Here is a 24517-nt window from a genome sequence, read left to right on the forward strand (position 1 = left end):
AGGACAGGATCCGGAGCGGTGCCTAATGTCCTGGTAATAGTGTTATACACAGCCCTGGGAGCGCCAGCCGCCCCCCATTGTTCCCCGCCCTGTGCTACATGTCAGTGAATGTCTGGATCTCTTGGACTTCCACCTTGGAATCTGACACTTTCCATGTACGGAAACCCCTCTCCGTGCGGCTGCGATGCCCCTTGGTCTCTCTCGTTGTGTGCGGCTTCCTCTGGGGTGGGGGCTCAGCACATTCTTCACTATTTAGGATTCTTTTGGTTTTATAATCTAATCTGCTCAGAAAATATTTTTGGGAAATAAAACTGCTGTAATTGTGGGTCAGGAGCCATTGTGCCGTCCACATCCCCCGGGAGCGGAGTGTCAGCTCCTAGGACAATACAGAGAGCAGACGGGAGAGGGGGTGTATAGAGCTTAGGTGGAGGAGCCAGTGTATACCTCTGTGTATGTAGTTAGTAGCAGCAGGACTGTGAAATATTAAATTTATATTCCAGGATTGTAGCTTTTCCAATTGCAATGGGGACATGTCCTCACACTGCTGTGCTCTGTGCTTGCTGCAGCCTGTGTTAGGTATTATTATTATTAATCTTTATTTATTTAGCGCTTTAGTGTTATATGGGGACATATAGTACATTATAGAGTACAACAGATTTGTATGTTTTCAGTAGCAGCAGGATTCATAAGTCCCAGATTGTAGCTTCTCCAAGTCCTCACACTGCTGTGCCCTGTACACGTTCCTGGTTAAAAAAATGCCAGCAGATCCCCTACATAAATACAGACTCCTCAGCTCATGAATAGCCCAGACTAAAGGGAACCTATCAGCAGATGTGAGGCCCAATTGTGCTGCTGCATGTGCATTGCTGAGGACTCTCCTCTTTAAAACTATTTCCAGATTTGTGACACAAAACTCCCGTAGTCTAAGGGTTAGGGGGTCCCTCACCTGGAGACTTGTTCTCTCTCATACAGACCCCCGGAGCTGACCTGAAGTTACCCAACACTATCTGTTCCTGGATTTTTCCAGGGATCTCCCATCACAGTGCAATGAACCCCCTGACCTGGGCTGTGATAAGATTTGGGGTGGTCTCTCCTGTGGGAATCGGCCCCTTCCCCTCATGGCTCGGGAGTGATCTCAGTCTGAGTCAGCGTGGGAGTCAGGGGTCGGCTATTAACCCCTGCATTCCTATCTCATGACAAACCTCCGATAATAATCCCCGGTACAAGGTCTATTCACCATCTCCAGGAAAGATCAAAGCGGCAGACGCTCAGACACATTCTTTCCCAAAACTCCGCACGGATTGTGGTTCCAGAAATGGGAGAAGCCAAAAACATGTCCGCCATGTCACCGTCTGCGAGCCCCCAATATGGTCTGATCTATGCTCAGACATGTCTGAGATAAGGTGCCACTATATCAATGTCTGGGGGTCCACCTCACATGGAAGGAGACAGCAAGGCAATGATAAGACTGGACCTATTCCCTGTGTCCAGTACTGGCCAGTTCCCTCCATTCTATCCCTTTAAGGCATATTACACTTGTCTGCACTCTATCCCTTTAAGGCATGTCACATGTATCTGCACTCTATCCCTTTAAGGCATATTACACTTGTCTGCACTCTATCCCTTTAAGGCATGTCACATGTATCTGCACTCTATCCCTTTAAGGTATGTCACATGCATCTGCATTGCCCGCCTGGACTAGTGTTATCCAGTTAGGGGCGTAACTACAGGGGTAGCAGCCATAGCAGTTTCTATGGGGCCCGCAGTGTCAGGGGGCCCCAGCCTCTGGGGCATTGGGTATGTACACTCCCCGGCCACTTTATTAGGTACACCTGTCCAACTGCTCGTTAACACTTAATTTCTAATCAGCCAATCACATGGCGGCAGTGCATTTAGGCATGTAGACATGGTCAAGACAATCTCCTGCAGTTCTCCCGAGCATCAGTATGGGGAAGAAAGGTGATTTGAGGCCTTTGAACGTGGCATGGTTGTTGGTGCCAGAAGGGGGGGTCTGAGTATTTCAGAAACTGCTGATCTACTGGGATTTTCACGCACAACCATCTCTAGGGTTTACAGAGAATGGTCCGAAAAAGAAAAAACATCCAGTGAGCGGCAGTTCTGTGGGCGGAAATGCCTTGTTGATGCCAGAGGTCAGAGGAGAATGGGCAGACTGGTTCGAGCTGATAGAAAGGCAACAGTGACTCAAATCGCCACCCGTTACAACCAAGGTAGGCAGAAGAGCATCTCTGAACGCACAGTACGTCCAACTGTGAGGCAGATGGGCTACAGCAGCAGAAGACCACACCGGGTGCCACTCCTTTCAGCTAAGAACAGGAAACTGAGGCTACAATTTGCACAAGCTCATCGAAATTGGACAGTAGAAGATTGGAAAAACGTTGCCTGGTCTGATGAGTCTCGATTTCTGCTGCGACATTCGGATGGAAGGGTCAGAATTTGGCGTCAACAACATGAAAGCATGGATCCATCCTGCCTTGTAGCAGCGGGTCAGGCTGGTGGTGGTGGTGTCATGGATCCATCCTGCCTTGTATCAGCGGCTCAGGCTGGTGGTGGTGGTGTCATGGATCCATCCTGCCTTGTATCAGCGGGTCAGGCTGGTGGTGGTGGTGTCATGGATCCATCCTGCCTTGTATCAGCGGGTCAGGCTGGTGGTGGTGGTGTCATGGATCCATCCTGCCTTGTATCAGCGGCTCAGGCTGGTGGTGGTGGTGTCATGGATCCATCCTGCCTTGTATCAGCGGCTCAGGCTGGTGGTAGTGGTGTCATGGATCCATCCTGCCTTGTATCAGCGGCTCAGGCTGGTGGTGGTGGTGTCATGGATCCATCCTGCCTTGTATCAGCGGCTCAGGCTGGTGGTGGTGGTGCCATGGATCCATCCTGCCTTGTATCAGCGGGTCAGGCTGGTGGTGGTGGTGGTGTCATGGATCCATCCTGCCTTGTATCAGCGGCTCAGGCTGGTGGTGCTGGTGTCATGGATCCATCCTGCCTTGTATCAGCGGCTCAGGCTGGTGGTGGTGGTGTCATGGATCCATCCTGCCTTGTATCAGCGGCTCAGGCTGGTGGTGGTGGTGCCATGGATCCATCCTGCCTTGTATCAGCGGGTCAGGCTGGTGGTGGTGGTGTCATGGATCCATCCTGCCTTGTATCAGCGGCTCAGGCTGGTGGTGGTGGTGTCATGGATCCATCCTGCCTTGTATCAGCGGCTCAGGCTGGTGGTGGTGGTGTCATGGATCCATCCTGCCTTGTATCAGCGGGTCAGGCTGGTGGTGGTGGTGTCATGGATCCATCCTGCCTTGTATCAGCGGGTCAGGCTGGTGGTGATGGTGTCATGGATCCATCCTGCCTTGTATCAGCGGGTCAGGCTGGTGCTGGTGGTGTCATGGATCCATCCTGCCTTGTATCAGCGGGTCAGGCTGGTGCTGGTGGTGTCATGGATCCATCCTGCCTTGTATCAGCGGCTCAGGCTGGTGGTGGTGGTGTCATGGATCCATCCTGCCTTGTATCAGCGGCTCAGGCTGGTGGTGGTGGTGTCATGGATCCATCCTGCCTTGTATCAGCGGCTCAGGCTGGTGGTGGTGGTGTCATGGGTCCATCCTGCCTTGTATCAGCGGGTCAGGCTGGTGGTGGTGGTGTCATGGATCCATCCTGCCTTGTATCAGCGGGTCAGGCTGGTGGTGGTGTCATGGATCCATCCTGCCTTGTATCAGCGGCTCAGGCTGGTGGTGCTGGTGTCATGGATCCATCCTGCCTTGTATCAGCGGGTCAGGCTGGTGGTGCTGGTGTCATGGATCCATCCTGCCTTGTATCAGCGGGTCAGGCTGGTGGTGCTGGTGTCATGGATCCATCCTGCCTTGTATCAGCGGCTCAGGCTGGTGGTGGGGGTGTCATGGATCCATCCTGCCTTGTATCAGCGGCTCAGGCTGGTGGTGGTGGTGTCATGGATCCATCCTGCCTTGTATCAGCGGCTCAGGCTGGTGGTGGTGGCGTCATGGATCCATCCTGCCTTGTATCAGCGGCTCAGGCTGGTGGTGGTGGCGTCATGGATCCATCCTGCCTTGTATCAGCGGGTCAGGCTGGTGGTGGTGGTGTCATGGATCCATCCTGCCTTGTATCAGCGGCTCAGGCTGGTGGTGGTGGTGTCATGGATCCATCCTGCCTTGTATCAGTGGGTCAGGCTGGTGGTGGTGGTGTCATGGATCCATCCTGCCTTGTATCAGTGGGTCAGGCTGGTGGTGGTGGTGTCATGGATCCATCCTGCCTTGTATCAGCGGCTCAGGCTGGTGGTGGTGGTGTCATGGATCCATCCTGCCTTGTATCAGCGGGTCAGGCTGGTGGTGGTGTCATGGATCCATCCTGCCTTGTATCAGCGGCTCAGGCTGGTGGTGGTGGTGTCATGGATCCATCCTGCCTTGTATCAGCGGCACAGGCTGGTGGTGGTGGTGTCATGGATCCATCCTGCCTTGTATCAGCGGGTCAGGCTGGTGGTGGTGTCATGGATCCATCCTGCCTTGTATCAGCGGCTCAGGCTGGTGGTGGTGGTGTCATGGATCCATCCTGCCTTGTATCAGCGGCTCAGGCTGGTGGTGGTGGTGCCATGGATCCATCCTGCCTTGTATCAGCGGCTCAGGCTGGTGGTGGTGGTGTCATGGATCCATCCTGCCTTGTATCAGCGGGTCAGGCTGGTGGTGGTGGTGTCATGGATCCATCCTGCCTTGTATCAGCGGGTCAGGCTGGTGGTGGTGGTGTCATGGATCCATCCTGCCTTGTATCAGCAGGTCAGGCTGGTGGTGGTGGTGTCATGGATCCATCCTGCCTTGTATCAGCGGGTCAGGCTGGTGGTGGTGGTGTCATGGATCCATCCTGCCTTGTATCAGCGGGTCAGGCTGGTGGTGGTGGTGTCATGGATCCATCCTGCCTTGTATCAGCGGGTCAGGCTGGTGGTGGTGGTGTCATGGATCCATCCTGCCTTGTATCAGCGGCTCAGGCTGGTGGTGGTGGTGTCATGGATCCATCCTGCCTTGTATCAGCGGCTCAGGCTGGTGGTGGTGGTGTCATGGATCCATCCTGCCTTGTATCAGCGGCTCAGGCTGGTGGTAGTGGTGTCATGGATCCATCCTGCCTTGTATCAGCGGGTCAGGCTGGTGGTGGTGGTGTCATGGATCCATCCTGCCTTGTATCAGCGGGTCAGGCTGGTGGTGCTGGTGTCATGGATCCATCCTGCCTTGTATCAGCGGCTCAGGCTGGTGGTGGTGGTGTCATGGATCCATCCTGCCTTGTATCAGCGGCTCAGGCTGGTGGTGGTGGTGTCATGGATCCATCCTGCCTTGTATCAGCGGCTCAGGCTGGTGGTGCTGGTGTCATGGATCCATCCTGCCTTGTATCAGCGGCTCAGGCTGGTGGTGGTGGTGTCATGGATCCATCCTGCCTTGTATCAGCGGCTCAGGCTGGTGGTGGTGGTGTCATGGATCCATCCTGCCTTGTATCAGCGGCTCAGGCTGGTGGTGGTGGTGTCATGGATCCCTCCTGCCTTGTATCAGCGGCTCAGGCTGGTGGTGGTGGTGTCATGGATCCATCCTGCCTTGTATCAGCGGGTCAGGCTGGTGGTGGTGGTGTCATGGATCCATCCTGCCTTGTATCAGCGGCTCAGGCTGGTGGTGGTGGTGTCATGGATCCATCCTGCCTTGTATCAGCGGCTCAGGCTGGTGGTGCTGGTGTCATGGATCCATCCTGCCTTGTATCAGCGGGTCAGGCTCGTGGTGGTGGTGTCATGGATCCATCCTGCCTTGTATCAGCGGGTCAGGCTGGTGGTGGTGGTGTCATGGATCCATCCTGCCTTGTATCAGCGGCTCAGGCTGGTGGTGGTGGTGTCATGGATCCATCCTGCCTTGTATCAGCGGGTCAGGCTGGTGGTGGTGGTGTCATGGATCCATCCTGCCTTGTATCACCGGGTCAGGCTGGTGCTGGTGGTGTCATGGATCCATCCTGCCTTGTATCAGCGGGTCAGGCTGGTGGTGGTGTCATGGATCCATCCTGCCTTGTATCAGCGGCTCAGGCTGGTGGTGGTGGTGTCATGGATCCATCCTGCCTTGTATCAGCGGCTCAGGCTGGTGGTGCTGGTGTCATGGATCCATCCTGCCTTGTATCAGCGGCTCAGGCTGGTGGTGGTGGTGTCATGGATCCATCCTGCCTTGTATCAGCGGCTCAGGCTGGTGGTGGGGGTGTCATGGATCCATCCTGCCTTGTATCAGCGGCTCAGGCTGGTGGTGGTGGTGTCATGGATCCATCCTGCCTTGTATCAGCGGCTCAGGCTGGTGGTGGTGGTGTCATGGATCCATCCTGCCTTGTATCAGCGGGTCAGGCTGGTGGTGCTGGTGTCATGGATCCATCCTGCCTTGTATCAGCGGGTCAGGCTGGTGGTGGTGGTGTCATGGATCCATCCTGCCTTGTATCAGCGGTTCAGGCTGGTGGTGGTGGTGTCATGGTGTCTTTGGGCCCCTTGGTACAACGCCACAGCCTACCTGAGTATTGTTGCTGCCCATGTCCATCCCTTTATGAGCACAATGTACCCTGTAACATCTGATGGCTACTTTCAGCAGGATAATGCGCCATGTCATAAAGCTGGAAGCATCTCAGACTGGTTTCTTGAACATGACAATGAGGTCACTGGACACAAATGGCTCCACAGTCACCAGATCTCATCCAATAGAGCATCTTTGGGATGTGGTGGAACGGGAGATTCGCATCATGGATGTGCAGCCGACAAATCTGCGGCAACTGTGTGATGCCATCATGTCACTATGGAGCAAAATCTCTGAGGAGCTTCCAGCACCTTGTTGTATCTATGCCACGAAGAATTGAGGCAGTTCTGAAGGCAAAAGGGGGTCCAACCCGTTACTAGCATGGTGGACCTAATAAAGTGGCCGGTGAGTGTAGATGCTGTATATGTGTGTGCATTCGCTGTTTGTCTGTGCATATGATGCATGGATATATATGGTATTGTATGTATTGTACACTGTATGTGTGATCGTAACTCACGTGTTTGTACAGTTGTGTATATTTTTTAAGAGGGCCCCATTCAGGAGTCTGCTATGGGGCCCTGGGTCTCCTAGTTACCCCCCTGCCAGTAAAGATGAATTCACAGGCAGCAGAAATCCAATCCAGGGTTTCCTGAAAATCCAGAGGAGTCTGTACTCCAGTCACTTCCAAAGCAGCATTCACAATCCTTCTCCTGATCACCCTGCTGGGTCCCGTCCTGCATAGAGCACATCTTACAATACTGATCATAGATCTGGTGCTGAGCCCATGCAGGTGACATTCAGCTGCACTGCATTGTGGGATATGTAGTGTGTATAACATCATGCAATCTCAGGATGAATGAGAGACCTGTAGATGCAGCTTTGGATGTGACTGGAGTATGTGACTCAAGATCAATACAAGGCAGTGAAGCGATTGTAATGGGATAGGAGGTAATGTGTGACATTGTATCCATGTGTATATAACTGTATGTGATATTGGTGGCTTAGTGGTTAGCATTACAGCCTTGCAGCGCTGGGGTCCTGGGTTCAAGTCCCAGGGTCAACATCTGCAAAGAGTTTGTATGTTCTCTCCGTGTTTGCATGGGTTTCCTCCGGTTTCCTCCCACACCCCAAAACATACTGGTAGGTGATTAGATTGTGAGCCCCATGGGGACAGGGACTGATCTGGCAATCTCTGTGCAGCGCTGCGTAATCTGTGTGCGGTATATAAATAAAGGAATTATTATTTTTATTATTTTATTTGTAACATTGTTGCCACTTGTATAACTGAATTTGCAACGTTGTTTCCGCTTGTAGAACTGATTGGGGGGGGGGGGGGCGTAGGGCACCCGTATCATTAACTCTTTACAATCAGCGACTTCTGACCCGCATGACAGAGCGATGACTAATCTTCCCAAAAGTTACTCAGCTATTTGCCCCAAGGCATGAAAATAAATAAAGAATATTAAAATGAACATAAGAACAAACCAAATGGTTGATAGCGGCCCCATACTTTCCCTTAGAGTCCACAGGAAGTCAGCAGGTTACCAGGCATTTAGTAATAATGATCTACGGGGTCACTCAAGTCACTGTTACCTTTCCTACAGCACCCCTGCAGGCAGATGAGGGTATTACATGACAATTAATGGGTGATCAGTGTAATGCATGAGTCCACCAGAGAGGGGCGCCCTATGCATCTGGATAACAGGTGACATTCACAATGGGGGGGGGACCCCTCAGAGTGACGTAACGGGATGCAGGTTCTTAAAGGGGCGCCCGTCATAGTAACCGGACTGGAGGAAGGTCATTGAGTTTACTGGTGCCAGTGTGATATATGTGTTTGGTTTGGGCACCTGTGGTGAGGATGAGCGCCCCCCGCTGGCAGGTCCCTGCCCTTGTGGTTGCTGTCTAATTGCTTAGTCATCGCCTCCACACCTTCATATCGTTCCAGAGGAGAAATAATGTGGATGAGTCAATTAGTGGGAACGCTGCATGAGCACCTGCCCCATATACACCCTCCTGACTGAAACACTGGAGCAAACCCTCAGCTCTGAAGGTCCACGGTGTGATCTAAGGAGCCCTATAGTAACGTCCTGTCGGGATAAGTTACAGGCGGTCCCCTACTTAAGGACACCCGACTTACAGACAACCCATAGTTACAGACAGACCCCTCTGAACTCTGGTGACCTCTCTGGATGTTACTATAGCCCCAGACTGCAATAATCAGCTGTAAGGCATCTGTAATGAAGCTTTATTGATAATCCTGGGTCCCATTACAGCAAAAAATGTTTAAACTCCAATTATCACTGGGGCCAAAATTTTTCTTGTCTGAATCTACCATTATAAAATATACAGTTTCGACTTACATACAAATTCAACTTAAGAACAAACCTCCGGTCCCTATCTTGTACGTAACCCGGGGACTGCCTGTACAGTATAAGAGGATTATATCCATAGGGGGACATTCACTTTCTGAACCAACTACGGAAATGTGAACTTATTAAAAAAAAAAATAATTAAGCAAACAACAAAAAAAATAAAAAAATTCAAAAGAAAAAGTTTACATTTTTTTTTCTAGTTTTTCTATTGATCAGATATGAAAATAATAAAACTGCGGAAAATGTGATCAGAGACGGAAAGTAACGAAACACTAAAACTAGAAAAAGCAAAGACATTCAAAAGTAAAATCACGGAAAATAACGCAAGAGATGGAAAGAATTATCATTTAAAATAGTAAGAGAATTCAAAAAATCCAGGAGAATTTTTTAAATATTAAAAAAAAAATTGGTAGAATATTAAGAACCAATAGAAGATTTTTAAAAAGTTTTGAACCAAGTTTGGTAAACGTTTTATTCCGTTGGCTCACAGTGGGTTATGATGATGTCGATACATTGTGGCTCTATAGGCGTCATATATCACAGCATGAACCATAGCGCCATCATGTGGACCCCCGGACCCCATTATATCTGTGTCACCCTGATGTCTCCCCTGCAGCGGAGGAACCGACCGCCCAAAGACTTAACCCTTTCTATAGGCGCATCCCCTAATAATGGCCCCCAGGAGAGTGACCACAGGCAGCGGCGTCCTCCTGGGAGGCCTCACACATCACAGTAATGAGGCTTTTCATCAGGAAATAGAGAACGGATTTACAGCAACGAGGACGACGCTGCAATTATTACTGGGTGGTCCCAAGACAAGAACTAATACTGGAATACACAACCGATACTGCACGGACACGAACCCGAAGTGCTAAATACTAATACTGCCCCCTATGTACAAGAATATGACTACTATAATACTGCCCCTTATGTACAAGAATATAACTACTATAATACTGCCCCTATGTACAAGGATATAACTACTATAATACTGCCCACTATGTACAGGAATATAACTACTATAATACTGCCCCCTATGTACAGGAATATAACTACTATAATACTGCCCCCTATGTACAAGAATATAACTACTATAATACTGCCCCCTATGTACAGGAATATAACTACTATACTACTGCCCCTTATGTACAGGAATATAACTACTATAATACTGCCCTCTATGTACAAGAATATAACTACTATAATACTGCCCCCTATGTACAGGAATATAACTACTATAATACTGCCCCCTATGTACAGTAATATAACTACTATAATACTGCCCCTTATGTACAGTAATATAACTACTATACTACTGCCCCTTATGTACAGGAATATAACTACTATAATACTGCTCCCTATGTACAAGAATATAACTACTATAATACTGCCCACTATGTACAAGAATATAACTACTATAATACTGCCCACTATGTACAAGAATATAACTACTATAATACTGCCCACTATGTACAAGAATATAACTACTATAATACTGCCCCCTATGTACAAGAATATAACTACTATAATACTGCCTCCTATGTACAGGAATATAACTACTATAATACTGCCCCCTATGTACAAGAATATAACTACTATAATACTGCCCCCTATGTACAGGAATATAACTACTATAATACTGCCCCTATATACAAGAATATAACTACTATAATACTGCCCCCTATGTACAAGAATATAACTACTATAATACTGCCCCTTATGTACAAGAATATAACTACTATAATACTGCCCCCTATGTACAGGAATATAACTCCTATAATACTGCCCCCTATGTACAAGAATATAACTACTATAATACTGTCCCCTATGTACAGGAATATAACTCCTATAATACTGCCCCCTATATACAAGAATATAACTACTATAATACTGCCCCCTATGTACAGGAATATAACTACTATAATACTGCCTCCTATGTACAGGAATATAACTACTATAATACTGCCTCCTATGTACAGGAATATAACTACTATAATACTGCCTCCTATGTACAGGAATATAACTACTATAATACTGCCCCTATGTACAGGAATATAACTACTATAATACTGCTCCCTATGTACAAGAATATAACTACTATAATACAGCCCCCTATGTACAGGAATATAACTACTATAATACTGCCCCTATGTACAGGAATATAACTACTATAATACTGCTCCCTATGTACAAGAATATAACTACTATAATACTGCCCCCTATGTACAGGAATATAACTACTATAATACTGCTCCCTATGTACAAGAATATAACTACTATAATACTGCCCCCTATGTACAAGAATATAACTACTATAATACTGCCCCCTATGTACAGGAATATAACTACTATAATACTGCACCCTATGTACAGGAATATAACTACTATTATACTGCCCCCTATGTACAGGAATATAACTACTATAATACTGCCTCCTATGTACAGGAATATAACTACTATAGTACTGCCCCCTATGTACAAGAATATAACTACTATAATACTGCCCCCTATGTACAAGAATATAACTACTATAATACTGCCCCTTATGTACAAGAATATAACTACTATACTACTGCCCCCTATGTACAAGAATATAACTACTATAATACTGCCTCCTATGTACAAGAATATAACTACTATAATACTGCCCCCTATGTACAAGAATATAACTACTATAATACTGCCCCCTATGTACAGGGATATAACTACTATAATACTGCTTCCTATGTACAAGAATATAACTACTATAATACTGCCCCTTATGTACAAGAATATAACTGCTATAATACTGCCCCCTATGTACAAGAATATAACTACTATAATACTGCTTCCTATGTACAAGAATATAACTACTATAATACTGCCCCCTATGTACAAGAATATAACTACTATAATACTGCCCCTTATGTACAAGAATATAACTACTATAATACTGCTTCCTATGTACAGGAATATAACTACTATAATACTGCCCCCTATGTACAAGAATATAACTACTATAATACTGTCCCCTATGTACAAGAATATAACTACTATAATACTGCCCCCCTATGTACAAGAATATAACTACTATAATACTGCTCCCTATGTACAAGAATATAACTACTATAATACTACACCCTATGTACAGGAATATAACTACTATAATACTGTACCCTATGTACAAGAATATAACTACTATAATACTGTACCCTATGTACAAGAATATAACTACTATAATACTGCCCCCTATGTACAGGAATATAACTACTATAATACTGCCCCCTATGTACAGGAATATAACTACTATAATACTGCCCCCTATGTACAGGAATATAACTACTATAATACTACCCCCTATGTACAAGAATATAACTACTATAATACTGCCCCCTATGTACAAGAATATAACTACTATAATACTACCCCCTATGTACAAGAATATAACTACTATAATACTGCCCCCTATGTACAAGAATATAACTACTATAATACTACCCCCTATGTACAGGAATATAACTACTATAATACTGCCCCCTATGTACAAGAATATAACTACTATAATACTGCCCCCTATGTACAAGAATATAACTACTATAATACTGCCCCCTATGTACAGGAATATAACTACTATAATACTGCCCCCTATGTACAGGAATATAACTACTATAATACTGCCCCTATGTACAGGAATATAACTACTATAATACTGCCCCCTATGTACAAGAATATAACTACTATAATACTGCCCCCTATGTACAAGAATATAACTACTATAATACTGCCCCCTATGTACAAGAATATAATTACTATAATACTGCCCCCTATGTACAGGAATATAACTACTATAATACTGCCCCCTATGTACAAGAATATAACTACTATAATACTGCCCCCTATGTACAGGAATATAACTACTATAATACTGCCCCCTATGTACAAGAATATAACTACTATAATACTGCCCCCCTGTGTACAAGAATATAACTACTATAATACTGCCCTCTATGTACAAGAATATAACTACTATAATACTGCCCCCTATGTACAGGAATATAACTACTATAATACTGCCCCCTATGTACAGGAATATAACTACTATAATACTGCCCCCTATGTACAGGAATATAACTACTATAATACTGCCCCCTATGTGCTGCAGGAATATAACTACTATAATACTGCCCCTATGTACAAGAGCAGTGAAAGTAACAATGTGAAAACGCTAAGACAGAGAGCGGAAATAGAGAAGTGTGCGGCTGTGTATGGGGCAGATAAAGTGACGACTTCTCCACTTTCTTCTGTGATAATCACTTACTATAAAGAACCCGCAGACTTTTCCTGCTTCCTCTCAGATGACACTGGTGCAGCAGATGAAGAACCACACAACATGGTCGATTTGTCTTTGAGGATCCTGGGAAAGCTGGAAACCAGCCAGTGTTATGTATTGTCCCTGGAGAGATGTGTAATCAGACCTCACACTGCTGTGCTCTGTGCTCTCTGCAGCCAGTGTGATGTATTGTCTCTGGAGAGATGTGTAATCAGACCTCACACTGCTGTGCTCTGTGTTCTCTGCAGCCAGTGTGATGTATTGTCCCTGGAGAGATGTGTAATCAGACCTCACACTGCTGTGCTCTGTGCTCTCTGCAGCCAGTGTGATGTATTGTCCCTGGAGAGATGTGTAATCAGACCTCACACTGCTGTGCTCTGTGCTCTCTGCAGCCAGTGTTATGTATTGTCCCTGGAGAGATGTGTAATCAGACCTCACACTGCTGTGCTCTCTGCAGCCAGTGTTATGTATTGTCCCTGGAGAGATGTGTAATCAGACTTCACACTGCTGTGCTCTGTGCTCTCTGCAGCCAGTGTTATGTATTATCCCTGGAGAGATGTGTAATCAGACCTCACACTGCTGTGCTCTGTGCTCTCTGCAGCCAGTGTTATGTATTATCCCTGGAGAGATGTGTAATCAGACCTCACACTGCTGTGATCTGTGCACTCTGCAGCCAGTGTTATGTATTGTCCCTGGAGAGATGTGTAATCAGACCTCACACTGCTGTGCTCTGTGCTCTCTGCAGCCAGTGTTATGTATTATCCCTGGAGAGATGTGTAATCAGACCTCACACTGCTGTGATCTGTGCACTCTGCAGCCAGTGTTATGTATTGTCCCTGGAGAGATGTGTAATCAGACCTTTGTGTACGCTGTTAGTAGCAGCAGGACTGTGATATATTGATTTATATTCCAGGATTATACTGGGACTGTGTCCTCACACTGCTGTGCTCTGTGAACTTTCTAGTAAGACGCTCCTTAGCCACTCCCCTTTACTTCAGAATAATTACTACAGCACTCACTCAGAGCAGAGAAAGGGGACAAGGGAGCAGCTCAATATAGAGAGCACAGCAGTGTGAGGATACACCTCCTGTACAATCCTGGAATATAAATCCATATATCACAGTCCTGCTGCTACTTACAAAATACACAAAGGTCAGATTACACATCTCTCCAGGGACAATACATAACACTGGCTGCAGAGAGCACAGAGCACAGCAGTGTGAGGTCTGATTACACATCTCTCCAGGGACAATACATAACACTGGCTGCAGAGAGCTCAGAGCACAGCAGTGTGAGGTCTGATTACACATCTCTCCAGGGACAATACATAACACTGGCTGCAGAGAGCACAGAGCACAGCAGTGTGAGGTCTGATTACACATCTCTCCAGGGACAATACATAACACTGGCTGCAGGGAGCACAGAGCACAGCAGTGCGAGGTCTGATTACACATCTCTCCAGGGACAGTACATAACACTGGCTGCAGAGAGCACAGAGCACAGCAGTGTGAGGTCTGATTACACATCACTCCAGGGACAATACATAACACTGGCTGCAGGGAGCACAGAGCACAGCAGTGTGAGGTCTGATTACACATCTCTCCAGGGACAGTACATAACACTGGCTGCAGAGAGCACAGAGCACAGCAGTGTGAGGTCTGATTACACATCTCTCCAGGGACAGTACATAACACTGGCTGCAGAGAGCTCAGAGCACAGCAGTGTGAGGTCTGATTACACATCTCTCCAGGGACAATACATAACACTGGCTGCAGAGAGCACAGAGCACAGCAGTGTGAGGACTGATTACACATCTCTCCAGGGACAATACATAACACTGGCTGCAGAGAGCACAGAGCACAGCAGTGTGAGGACTGATCACACATCTCTCCGGGGACTATACATAACACTGGCTGCAGAGAGCACAGAGCACAGCAGGGTGAGGTCTGATTACACATCTATCCAAGGACAATACATCACACTGGCTGCAGAGAGCACAGAGCACAGCAGTGTGAGGTCTGATTACACATCTATCCAAGGACAATACATAACACTGGCTCACCCCTTTAAGGGCCTAAGTGAATGTGGCTTCTCTATACCCCTCCACGTTGGCCCATAATACAGTCAGTAAGTGCCGTTCCGTGACGTTGTGTACCCTGTGCCCCCTGCGTGGTCCTGCGCCCTCCAGCCCCCGCGCCTCATGTGACCTGCAGAATTTGCTAATTCGAGCGAAATCTTTTACGCAGGAGCTAAAAATATTAGAGAGATATTTATAGCTGATCCCCCAGGAGAGGGGGAGGGGGACGCATAGTAATGGCGGAGCGTCAGCCGCGTCACCGGCTCTCACCGCATTCATTACCTGGATGGAGGCGTCTGCTCCGCTGCACACCACAACATTAACCATTTACTGGCCGATAGAGGAAAACCATAGCCGAGGACCTAGATAGTAATGCTCCCTGACAGAGGTGCAGGCACAGATAGTAATGCTACCTGGCAATGGTGCAGGCACAGATAGTACTGCTCCCTGACAGAGGTGCAGGCACAGATAGTACTGCTACCTGACAATGGTGTAGGCACAGATAGTACTGCTCCCTGACAGTGGTGCAGGCACAGATAGTACTGCTCCCTGACAGTAGTGTAGGCACAGATAGTACTGCTCCCTGACAGTGGTGTAGGCACAGATAGTACTGATCCCTGACAATGGTGCAGGCACAGATAGTACTGCTCCCTGACAGAGGTGCAGGCACAGATAGTACTGCTACCTGTCAGTGGTGTAGTCACAGATAGTACTGCTCCCTGGCAGGGGTGTAGGCACAGATAGTACTGCCCCCTGGCAGGGGTGTAGGCACAGATAGTACTGCTCCCTGACAGAGGTGCAGGCACAGATAGTACTGCTCCCTGACAGTGGTGTAGGCACAGATAGTACTGCTCCCTGACAGAGGTGCAGGCACAGATAGTACTGCTACCTGACAATGGTGTAGGCACAGATAGTACTGCTACCTGACAATGGTGCAGGCACAGATAGTACTGCTACCTGTCAGTGGTGTATGCACAGATAGTACTGCTCCCTGACAGAGGTGCAGGCACAGATAGTCCTGCTCCCTGACAGAGGTGCAGGCACAGATAGTAGTGCTCCCTGACAATGGTGTAGGCACAGATAGTACTGCTCCCTGACAGAGGTGCAGGCACAGATAGTACTGCTACCTGACAATGGTGTAGGCACAGATAGTACTGCTACCTGACAATGGTGCAGGCACAGATAGTACTGCTACCTGTCAGTGGTGTAGGCACAGATAGTACTGCTCCCTGACAGAGGTGCAGGCACAGATAGTACTGCTCCCTGACAGAGGTGCAGGCACAGATAGTACTGCTCCCTGACAGAGGTGTAGGCACAGATAGTACTGCTCTCTGACAGTGGTGCAGGCACAGATAGTACTGCTCCCTGACAGAGGTGCAGGCACAGATAGTACTGCTCCCTGACAGTGGTGTAGGCACAGATAGTACTGCTCCCTGACAGTGGTGCAGGCACAGATAGTACTGCTCCCTGACAGAGGTGCAGGCACAGATAGTACTGCTGCCTGACAGTGGTGTAGGCACAGATAGTACTGCTCCCTGACAGAGGTGTAGGCACAGATAGTACTGCTACCTGACAGAGGTGTAGGCACAGATAGTACTGCTCCCTGACAGCAGTGTAGGCACAGATAGTACTGCTCCCTGACAGAGGTGTAGGCACAGATAGTACTGCTACCTGACAGAGGTGTAGGCACAGATAGTACTGCTCCCTGACAGAGGTGCAGGCACAGATAGTACTGCTCCCTGACAGTGGTGTAGGCACAGATAGTACTGCTCCCTGACAGAGGTGTAGGCACAGATAGTACTGCTACCTGACAGAGGTGTAGGCACAGATAGTACTGCTCCCTGACAGAGGTGTAGGCACAGATAGTACTGCTCCCTGACAGCAGTGTAGGCACAGATAGTACTGCTCCCTGACAGAGGTGTAGGCACAGATAGTACTGCTACCTGACAGAGGTGTAGGCACAGATAGTACTGCTCCCTGACAGAGGTGTAGGCACAGATAGTACTGCTACCTGACAGAGGTGTAGGCACAGATAGTACTGCTCCCTGACAGAGGTGCAGGCACAGATAGTACTGCTCCCTGACAGTGGTGTAGGCACAGATAGTACTGCTCCCTGACAGAGGTGTAGGCACAGATAGTACTGCTCCCTGACAGCAGTGTAGGCACAGATAGTACTGCTCCCTGACAGAGGTGTAGGCACAGATAGTACTGCTACCTGACAGAGGTGTAGGCACAGATAGTACTGCTCCCTGACAGAGGTGTAGGCACAGATAGTACTGCTACCTGACAGAGGTGTAGGCACAGATAGTACTGCTCCCTGACAGAGGTGCAGGCACAGATAGTACTGCTCCCTGACAGTGGTGTAGGCACAGATAGTACTGCTCCCTGACAGAGGTGTAGGCACAGATAGTACTGCTACCTGACAGAGGTGTAGGCACAGATAGTACTGCTACCTGACAGAGGTGTAGGCACAGATAGTACTGCTCCCTGACAGCAGTGTAGGCACAGATAGTACTGCTCCCTGACAGAGGTGTAGGCACAGATAGTACTGCTACCTGACAGAGGTGTAGGCACAGATAGTACTGCTCCCTGACAGAGGTGCAGGCACAGATAGTACTGCTCCCTGACAGTGGTGTAGGCACAGATAGTACTGCTCCCTGACAGAGGTGTAGGCACAGATAGTACTGCTCCCTGACAGAGGTGTAGGCACAGATAGTACTGCTCCCTGACAGAGGTGTAGGCACAGATAGTACTGCTCCCTGACAGCGGTGTAGGCACAGATAGTACTGCTCCCTGACAATGGTGTAGGCACAGATAGTACTGCTACCTGACAGTGGTGTAGGCACAGATAGTACTGCTCCCTGACAGAGGTGCAGGCACAGATAGTACTGCTCCCTGACAGAGGTGCAGGCACAGATAGTACTGCTCCCTGACAGAGGTGCAGGCACAGATAGTACTGCTCCCCGACAGTGGTGTAGGCACAGATAGTACTGCTCCCTGATAATGGTGTAGGCACAGATAGTACTGCTCCCTGACAATGGTGTAGGCACAGATAGCACTACTCCCTGAAAATGGTGTAGATACAGATAGTACTGCTCCCTGACAATGGTGTAGGCACAGATAGTACTGCTCCCTGAAAATGACATGGGCACAGAGGACAATGATACAGGCACAGATAGTACTGCTCCCTGTCATATACTAACGTCATACGCTCTATAGCAGAATAAGACCTTACCGTAGTGTCTACTGCTTTCACTTTGTGTGTTGGGATGTGCTTGGGGTTGGGGTCTTCCTTGGACAGGATGACACATCCCTCTCCTCCTAAGGTGACCAGTACGAGGTGACAGCCTCTGGCCAGGAGCGCCGACCCTGCGGCCCCTGCATCACTAGGGCTCCTCACCGGGATCCCTGTCAGTATCTCCGCCTATGGGGAAACATAGGGATCAGGATATATCCCAGAATGGGATCACAGTGGAACAGCTAGGGACCCTGCAGGGAGTCGGTGTCCCCCCATAGCGTGCGGTGCTGTATATGACCTATAGAAAGATCCATAGATCACACAATGTAACAATCTCACCTCACTCTCATTGCAGCAGAAGATATCCGAATGAGAGTAGAAATCGGGGTCCAGGTCAGCTACAGCAGGCGCGGGGTTAAAGATCGTCCTCACTACAGAAAAGGGATACAGGGTGATACATACGTATGAGATGACATGTTATACTGCTGAACACAGCTGATGTGCTCGCTACAGTGTATCAGTCCCCGCCCCCTGGAGACTGGGTGATTAAAATGTAACAAACCCTCAGATGTGTGAGTGCCCACATTCACCGACAGCAAGCAGAGGGTAAATGCTATGATATATGCTGAAGTACAATTAGAGAAGTTCTGATTCAATCACATGTAATGATGCAGTCACATTCGCCATAATGTACGTAAGTCTGTGCTGCAGGGGGCGATCTTGAGCCGAATATGAAAGATCCAGAAAAGACGACTTTACCACCGCACAAGGAAAACACAAAAGCGTCTTATCTGCATAACTCATAGCAGCCGTGTGGCCTGTGGCTCCCGGACAACTTGGCCGCACTCACCCCTACAGCTGGGGCTAATATTCCCGTATGAAGACGAATACGAGATTTTATATAAACAACTTCCTGGTTTACTTAATGAACTGCAAATGTCTCCTCTAACAGGACCGAGAACATAGGCCAAGATGCACCATGTGTACTACTATATATAATACTGCCCCTATGTACAAGACTATAACTACTATAATACCGCCCCCTATGTACAAGAATATAACTACTATAATACTGCCCCCTATGTACAAGAATATAACTACTATAATACTGCCCCCTATGTACAGGAGTATAACTACTATAATACTGCCCCCTATGTACAGGAATATAACTACTATAATACTGCCCCCTATGTACAAGAATATAACTACTATAATACTGCTCCCTAAGTACAAGAATATAACTACTATAATACTGCCCCCTATGTACAGGAATATAACTACTATAATACTGCCCCCTATGTACAGGAATATAACTACTATAATACTGCCCCCTATGTACAAGAATATAACTACTATAATACTGCCCCCCATGTACAAGAATATAGCTACTATACTACTGCCCCCTATTACAGGAATATAACTAATATAATACTGCCCCCTATGTACAAGAATATAACTACTATAATACTGCCCCCTATGTACAAGAATATAACTACTATAATACTGCCCCCTATGTACAAGAATATAACTACTATAATACTGCCCTCTATGTACAAGAATATAACTGCTATAATACTGCCCCCTATGTACAAGAATATAACTGCTATAATACTGCCCCCTATGTACAAGAATATAACTGCTATAATACTGCCCCCTATGTACAAGAATATAACTACTATAATACTGCCCCTATGTACAGGAATATAACTACTATAATACTGCCCCCTATGTACAAGAATATAACTACTATAATACTGCCCCCTATGTACAAGAATATAACTACTATAATACTGCCCCCTATGTACAAGAATATAACTACTATAATACTGCCCCCTATGTACAGGAATATCACTACTATAATACTGCCCCCTATGTACAGGAATATAACTACTATAATACTGCCCCCTATTTACAGGAATATAACTACTATAATACTGCCCCTATGTACAAGAATATAACTACTATAATACTGCCCCCTATGTACAGGAATATAACTACTATAATACTGCCCCTATGTACAAGAATATAACTACTATAATACTGTCCCCTATGTACAGGAATATAACTACTATAATACTGCCCCCTATGTACAAGAATATAACTACTATAATACTGTCCCCTATGTACAGGAATATAACTACTATAATACTGCCCCCTATGTACAAGAATATAACTACTATAATACTGCCCCCTATGTACAGGAATATAACTAATATAATACTGCCCCCTATGTACAAAAATATAATGACTATAATACTGCCCCCTATGTACAAGAATATAACTGCTATAATACTGCCCCCTATGTACAAGAATATAACTGCTATAATACTGCCCCCTATGTACAAGAATATAACTGCTATAATACTGCCCCCTATGTACAAGAATATAACTACTATAATACTGCCCCTACGTACAGGAATATAACTACTATAATACTGCCCCCTATGTACAAGAATATAACTACTATAATACTGCCCCCTATGTACAAGAATATAACTACTATAATAGTGCCCCCTATGTACAAGAATATAACTACTATAATACTGCCCCCTATGTACAGGAATATCACTACTATAATACTGCCCCCTATGTACAGGAATATAACTACTATAATACTGCCCCCTATGTACAAGAATATAACTACTATAATACTGCCCCCTATGTACAAGAATATAACTACTATAATACTGCCCCCTATGTACAGGAATATAACTACTATAATACTGCCCCTATGTACAAGAATATAACTACTATAATACTGTCCCCTATGTACAGGAATATAACTACTATAATACTGCCCCCTATGTACAAGAATATAACTACTATAATACTGTCCCCTATGTACAGGAATATAACTACTATAATACTGCCCCCTATGTACAAGAATATAACTACTATAATACTGTCCCCTATGTACAGGAATATAACTACTATAATACTGTCCCCTATGTACAGGAATATAACTACTATAATACTGCCCCCTATGTACAAGAATATAACTACTATAATACTGTCCCCTATGTACAAGAATATAACTACTATAATACTGCCCCCTATGTACAGGAATATAACTACTATAATACTGCCCCTCTATGTACAAGAATATAACTACTATAATACTGCCCCCTATGTACAAGAATATAACTACTATTATACCCCCGCTCCTGTGTGCGGCTCTCAGCGCCTCCAGTGACACTTGGGGGGTGATCTCCAGTTGGCACACTAGTACCCGGGCTCCGGTGATGGCTCCTGAGGCTTTGGTCAGATCTTCAGGACTCAGCAGTAGATTTGCTCCGGCAACGATAACAATGGCGTTCTGTCCTGAGGACAAACATCACTGAGAGTCAATCGTTTGTTGGACACTGACAGCAAGCAGAGATCCTGTAAATATCTGACAGTATTTGGTCACCTTCTGCGTTCACTATGATGGAGGCGGCTCCGGTAGCGGCTGCCGCGGTCTGTAACACAAAGTCTGCAAGACAGGAGAGGATCATGTGAACAGGCGTGTAACATGTAACGCTGAGGGGCAGGACACGGATAGTACCCTGCACCTCCATATCAGGCAGCAGGGGGGCGCCGGCTGTGAGACTGAGCAGAGAGAGGGCAGGGTACATGCAAGACTGCGCTCAGGGCCATGGCACGGCAGCGAGAGGTCAGGGGTGGTCACTTACCTGTGCAGACCTTGTTCTTCTTGAAGTTTTCAATGTAATTGTTTCCAAAAGAATCGTCACCGACCTGAATATAGAGAAATAGACCGTTAGAAGGAGGCAGTCAGAAAGAGGCAGTCAGAAGGAGGCAGTCAGAAGGAGGCAGTCAGAAGGAGGCAGTCAGAAGGAGGCAGTCAGAAGGAGGCAGTCAGAAGGAGGCAGTCAGAAGGAGGCAGTCAGAAGGAGGCAGTCAGAAGGAGGCAGTCAGAAGGAGGCAGTCAGAAAGAGGCAGTCAGAAAGAGGCAGTCAGAAAGAGGCAGTCAGAAGGAGGCAGTCAGAAGGAGGCAGTCAGAAAGAGGCAGTCAGAAAGAGGCAGTCAGAAAGAGGCAGTCAGAAAGAGGCAGTCAGAAAGAGGCAGTCAGAAGGAGGCCGTCAGAAGGAGGCAGTCAGAAAGAGGCAGTCAGAAAGAGGCAGTCAGAAAGAGGCAGTCAGAAAGAGGCAGTCAGAAAGAGGCAGTCAGAAAGAGGCAGTCAGAAAGAGGCAGTCAGAAGGAGGCAGTCAGAAGGAGGCAGTCAGAAAGAGGCAGTCAGAAAGAGGCAGTCAGAAAGAGGCAGTCAGAAAGAGGCAGTCAGAAAGAGGCAGTCAGAAAGAGGCAGTCAGAAAGAGGCCGTCAGAAGGAGGCCGTCAGAAAGAGGCAGTCAGAAGGAGGCAGTCAGAAGGAGGCCGTCAGAAGGAGGCCGTCAGAAGGAGGCCGTCAGAAGGAGGCCGTCAGAAGGAGGCCGTCAGAAGGAGGCCGTCAGAAGGAGGCCGTCAGAAGGAGACGGAGACGGTCAGAAAGAGACGGCCAGAAGGAGGCTGTCAGAAAGAAACCTCTGCTTGCTGCAACAAAACAAGGACATTCTTGCCCAAAACTAAGATGGAACCAAGCAACACTGATACATTGTAGCAAACTGGGCCACTGTTAGGCTGAATTCACACGACGGTTGGGGGACGGCAATGGGCGGTGCTATGGTTATGCGCCCGGTCCTATCTTTTCCCGTATTACAGCGCCGTGCGCCATATGTCTCTAGGGAGAGGGGCGGTGCTACGGCACAACGGGCACACACGAGTGTGAACGCAGCCTTATGGTGAGAAGGAAACTTTTAGGTCCCCACACTGCTGTGCTCTTTGTTCTCTGCACTTCACTAAAGCAGTCAGTCAGAGCAGTACAATACAGAGAGAACAGTGCACAGCAGTGTGAGGACACACCCTCAGTAGTGCACTTGGTGAAGATTGAATCCTGGAATATAAATCCATACGCCACAGTCCTGCTGCTACTAATAACATACACAAATGTATGATTACGTATCTCTTCAGGGACAATACCTAACACTAACTGATGATAGCACAGAGCACAGCAGTGTGAGGACACGCCCATGTGTGCAAATGGGCAGCGTACCTGCAAAGAGCTTTGTCTGGGTTCCATAGCAGACATTCCACTAAGATAATGAACTTATTATAAAGGCTCCATGACTGGCACCAGGATGAGAGAGAGTATCTGCGGACAAACAGCAGAGTCCTGCAGGGAGCAATGAGGGTGTAGTAATACCACCAGGAAGGAAGAGCGCCACCACCAGGACTAACACAGGAATCACCAATATAGGCTGCCTGGAACAGCAACGCCAACAACAACTAACTCAGAAATAATACCGCCAGGAGAGACATAGGTTACATAGTGCCAGGAGACAAGAGGAGATACAGAGAACACGGCGTATAGTGTCTAATAAGGGGAGGGGCTTGTACATAGGGGGCAGTATTATAGTAGTTATATTCCTACACATAGGGGGCAGTATTATAGTAGTTCTATTCCTACACATAGGGGGCAGTATTATAGTAGTTATATTCTTGTACATAGGGGGCAGTATTATAGTAGTTATATTCTTGTACATAGGAGGCAGTATTATAGTAGTTATATTCCTGTACATAGGGGCAGTATTATAGTAGTTATATTCCTGTACATAGGGGCAGTATTATAGTAGTTATATTCTTGTACATAGGGGCAGTATTATAGTAGTTATATTCTTGTACATAGGGGGCAGTATTATAGTAGTTATATTCCTGTTCATAGGGGGCAGTATTATAGTAGTTATATTCCTGTTCATAGGGGGCAGTATTATAGTAGTTATATTCTTGTACATAGGGGGCAGTATTATAGTAGTTATATTCTTGTACATAGGGGGCAGTATTATAGTAGTTATATTCTTGTACATAGGGGACAGTATTATAGTAGTTATATTCTTGTACATAGGGGGCAGTATTATAGTAGTTATATTCTTGTACATAGGGGGCAGTATTA

General features: G+C 47.0%; 1 protein-coding gene across 6 annotated transcripts in view; it reads right to left on the reverse strand.

Annotated features, from left to right (window-relative positions):
* The window catches only part of RBKS (ribokinase), a 48456-nt gene that overhangs the window by 3088 nt on the left and 20851 nt on the right, over positions 1-24517 (reverse strand). For 5 of the 6 annotated variants that reach the window (XM_072139942.1, XM_072139944.1, XM_072139943.1 and 2 more), the window contains exons 4-8: positions 22207-22270; positions 21945-22007; positions 21692-21856; positions 18875-18966; positions 18533-18721 (exon numbers count right to left, since the gene is read on the reverse strand). In XM_072139942.1, the coding sequence (XP_071996043.1) occupies positions 18533-18721; positions 18875-18966; positions 21692-21856; positions 21945-22007; positions 22207-22270 (573 nt within the window). The remainder of the gene's footprint in view (positions 1-18532; positions 18722-18874; positions 18967-21691; positions 21857-21944; positions 22008-22206; positions 22271-24517) is intronic. The other variant, XM_072139947.1, reaches the window with a different exon arrangement.

This window comes from Engystomops pustulosus, chromosome 3 (genome assembly GCF_040894005.1).
Source record: "Engystomops pustulosus chromosome 3, aEngPut4.maternal, whole genome shotgun sequence".
Classification (NCBI taxonomy): domain Eukaryota; kingdom Metazoa; phylum Chordata; class Amphibia; order Anura; family Leptodactylidae; genus Engystomops; species Engystomops pustulosus.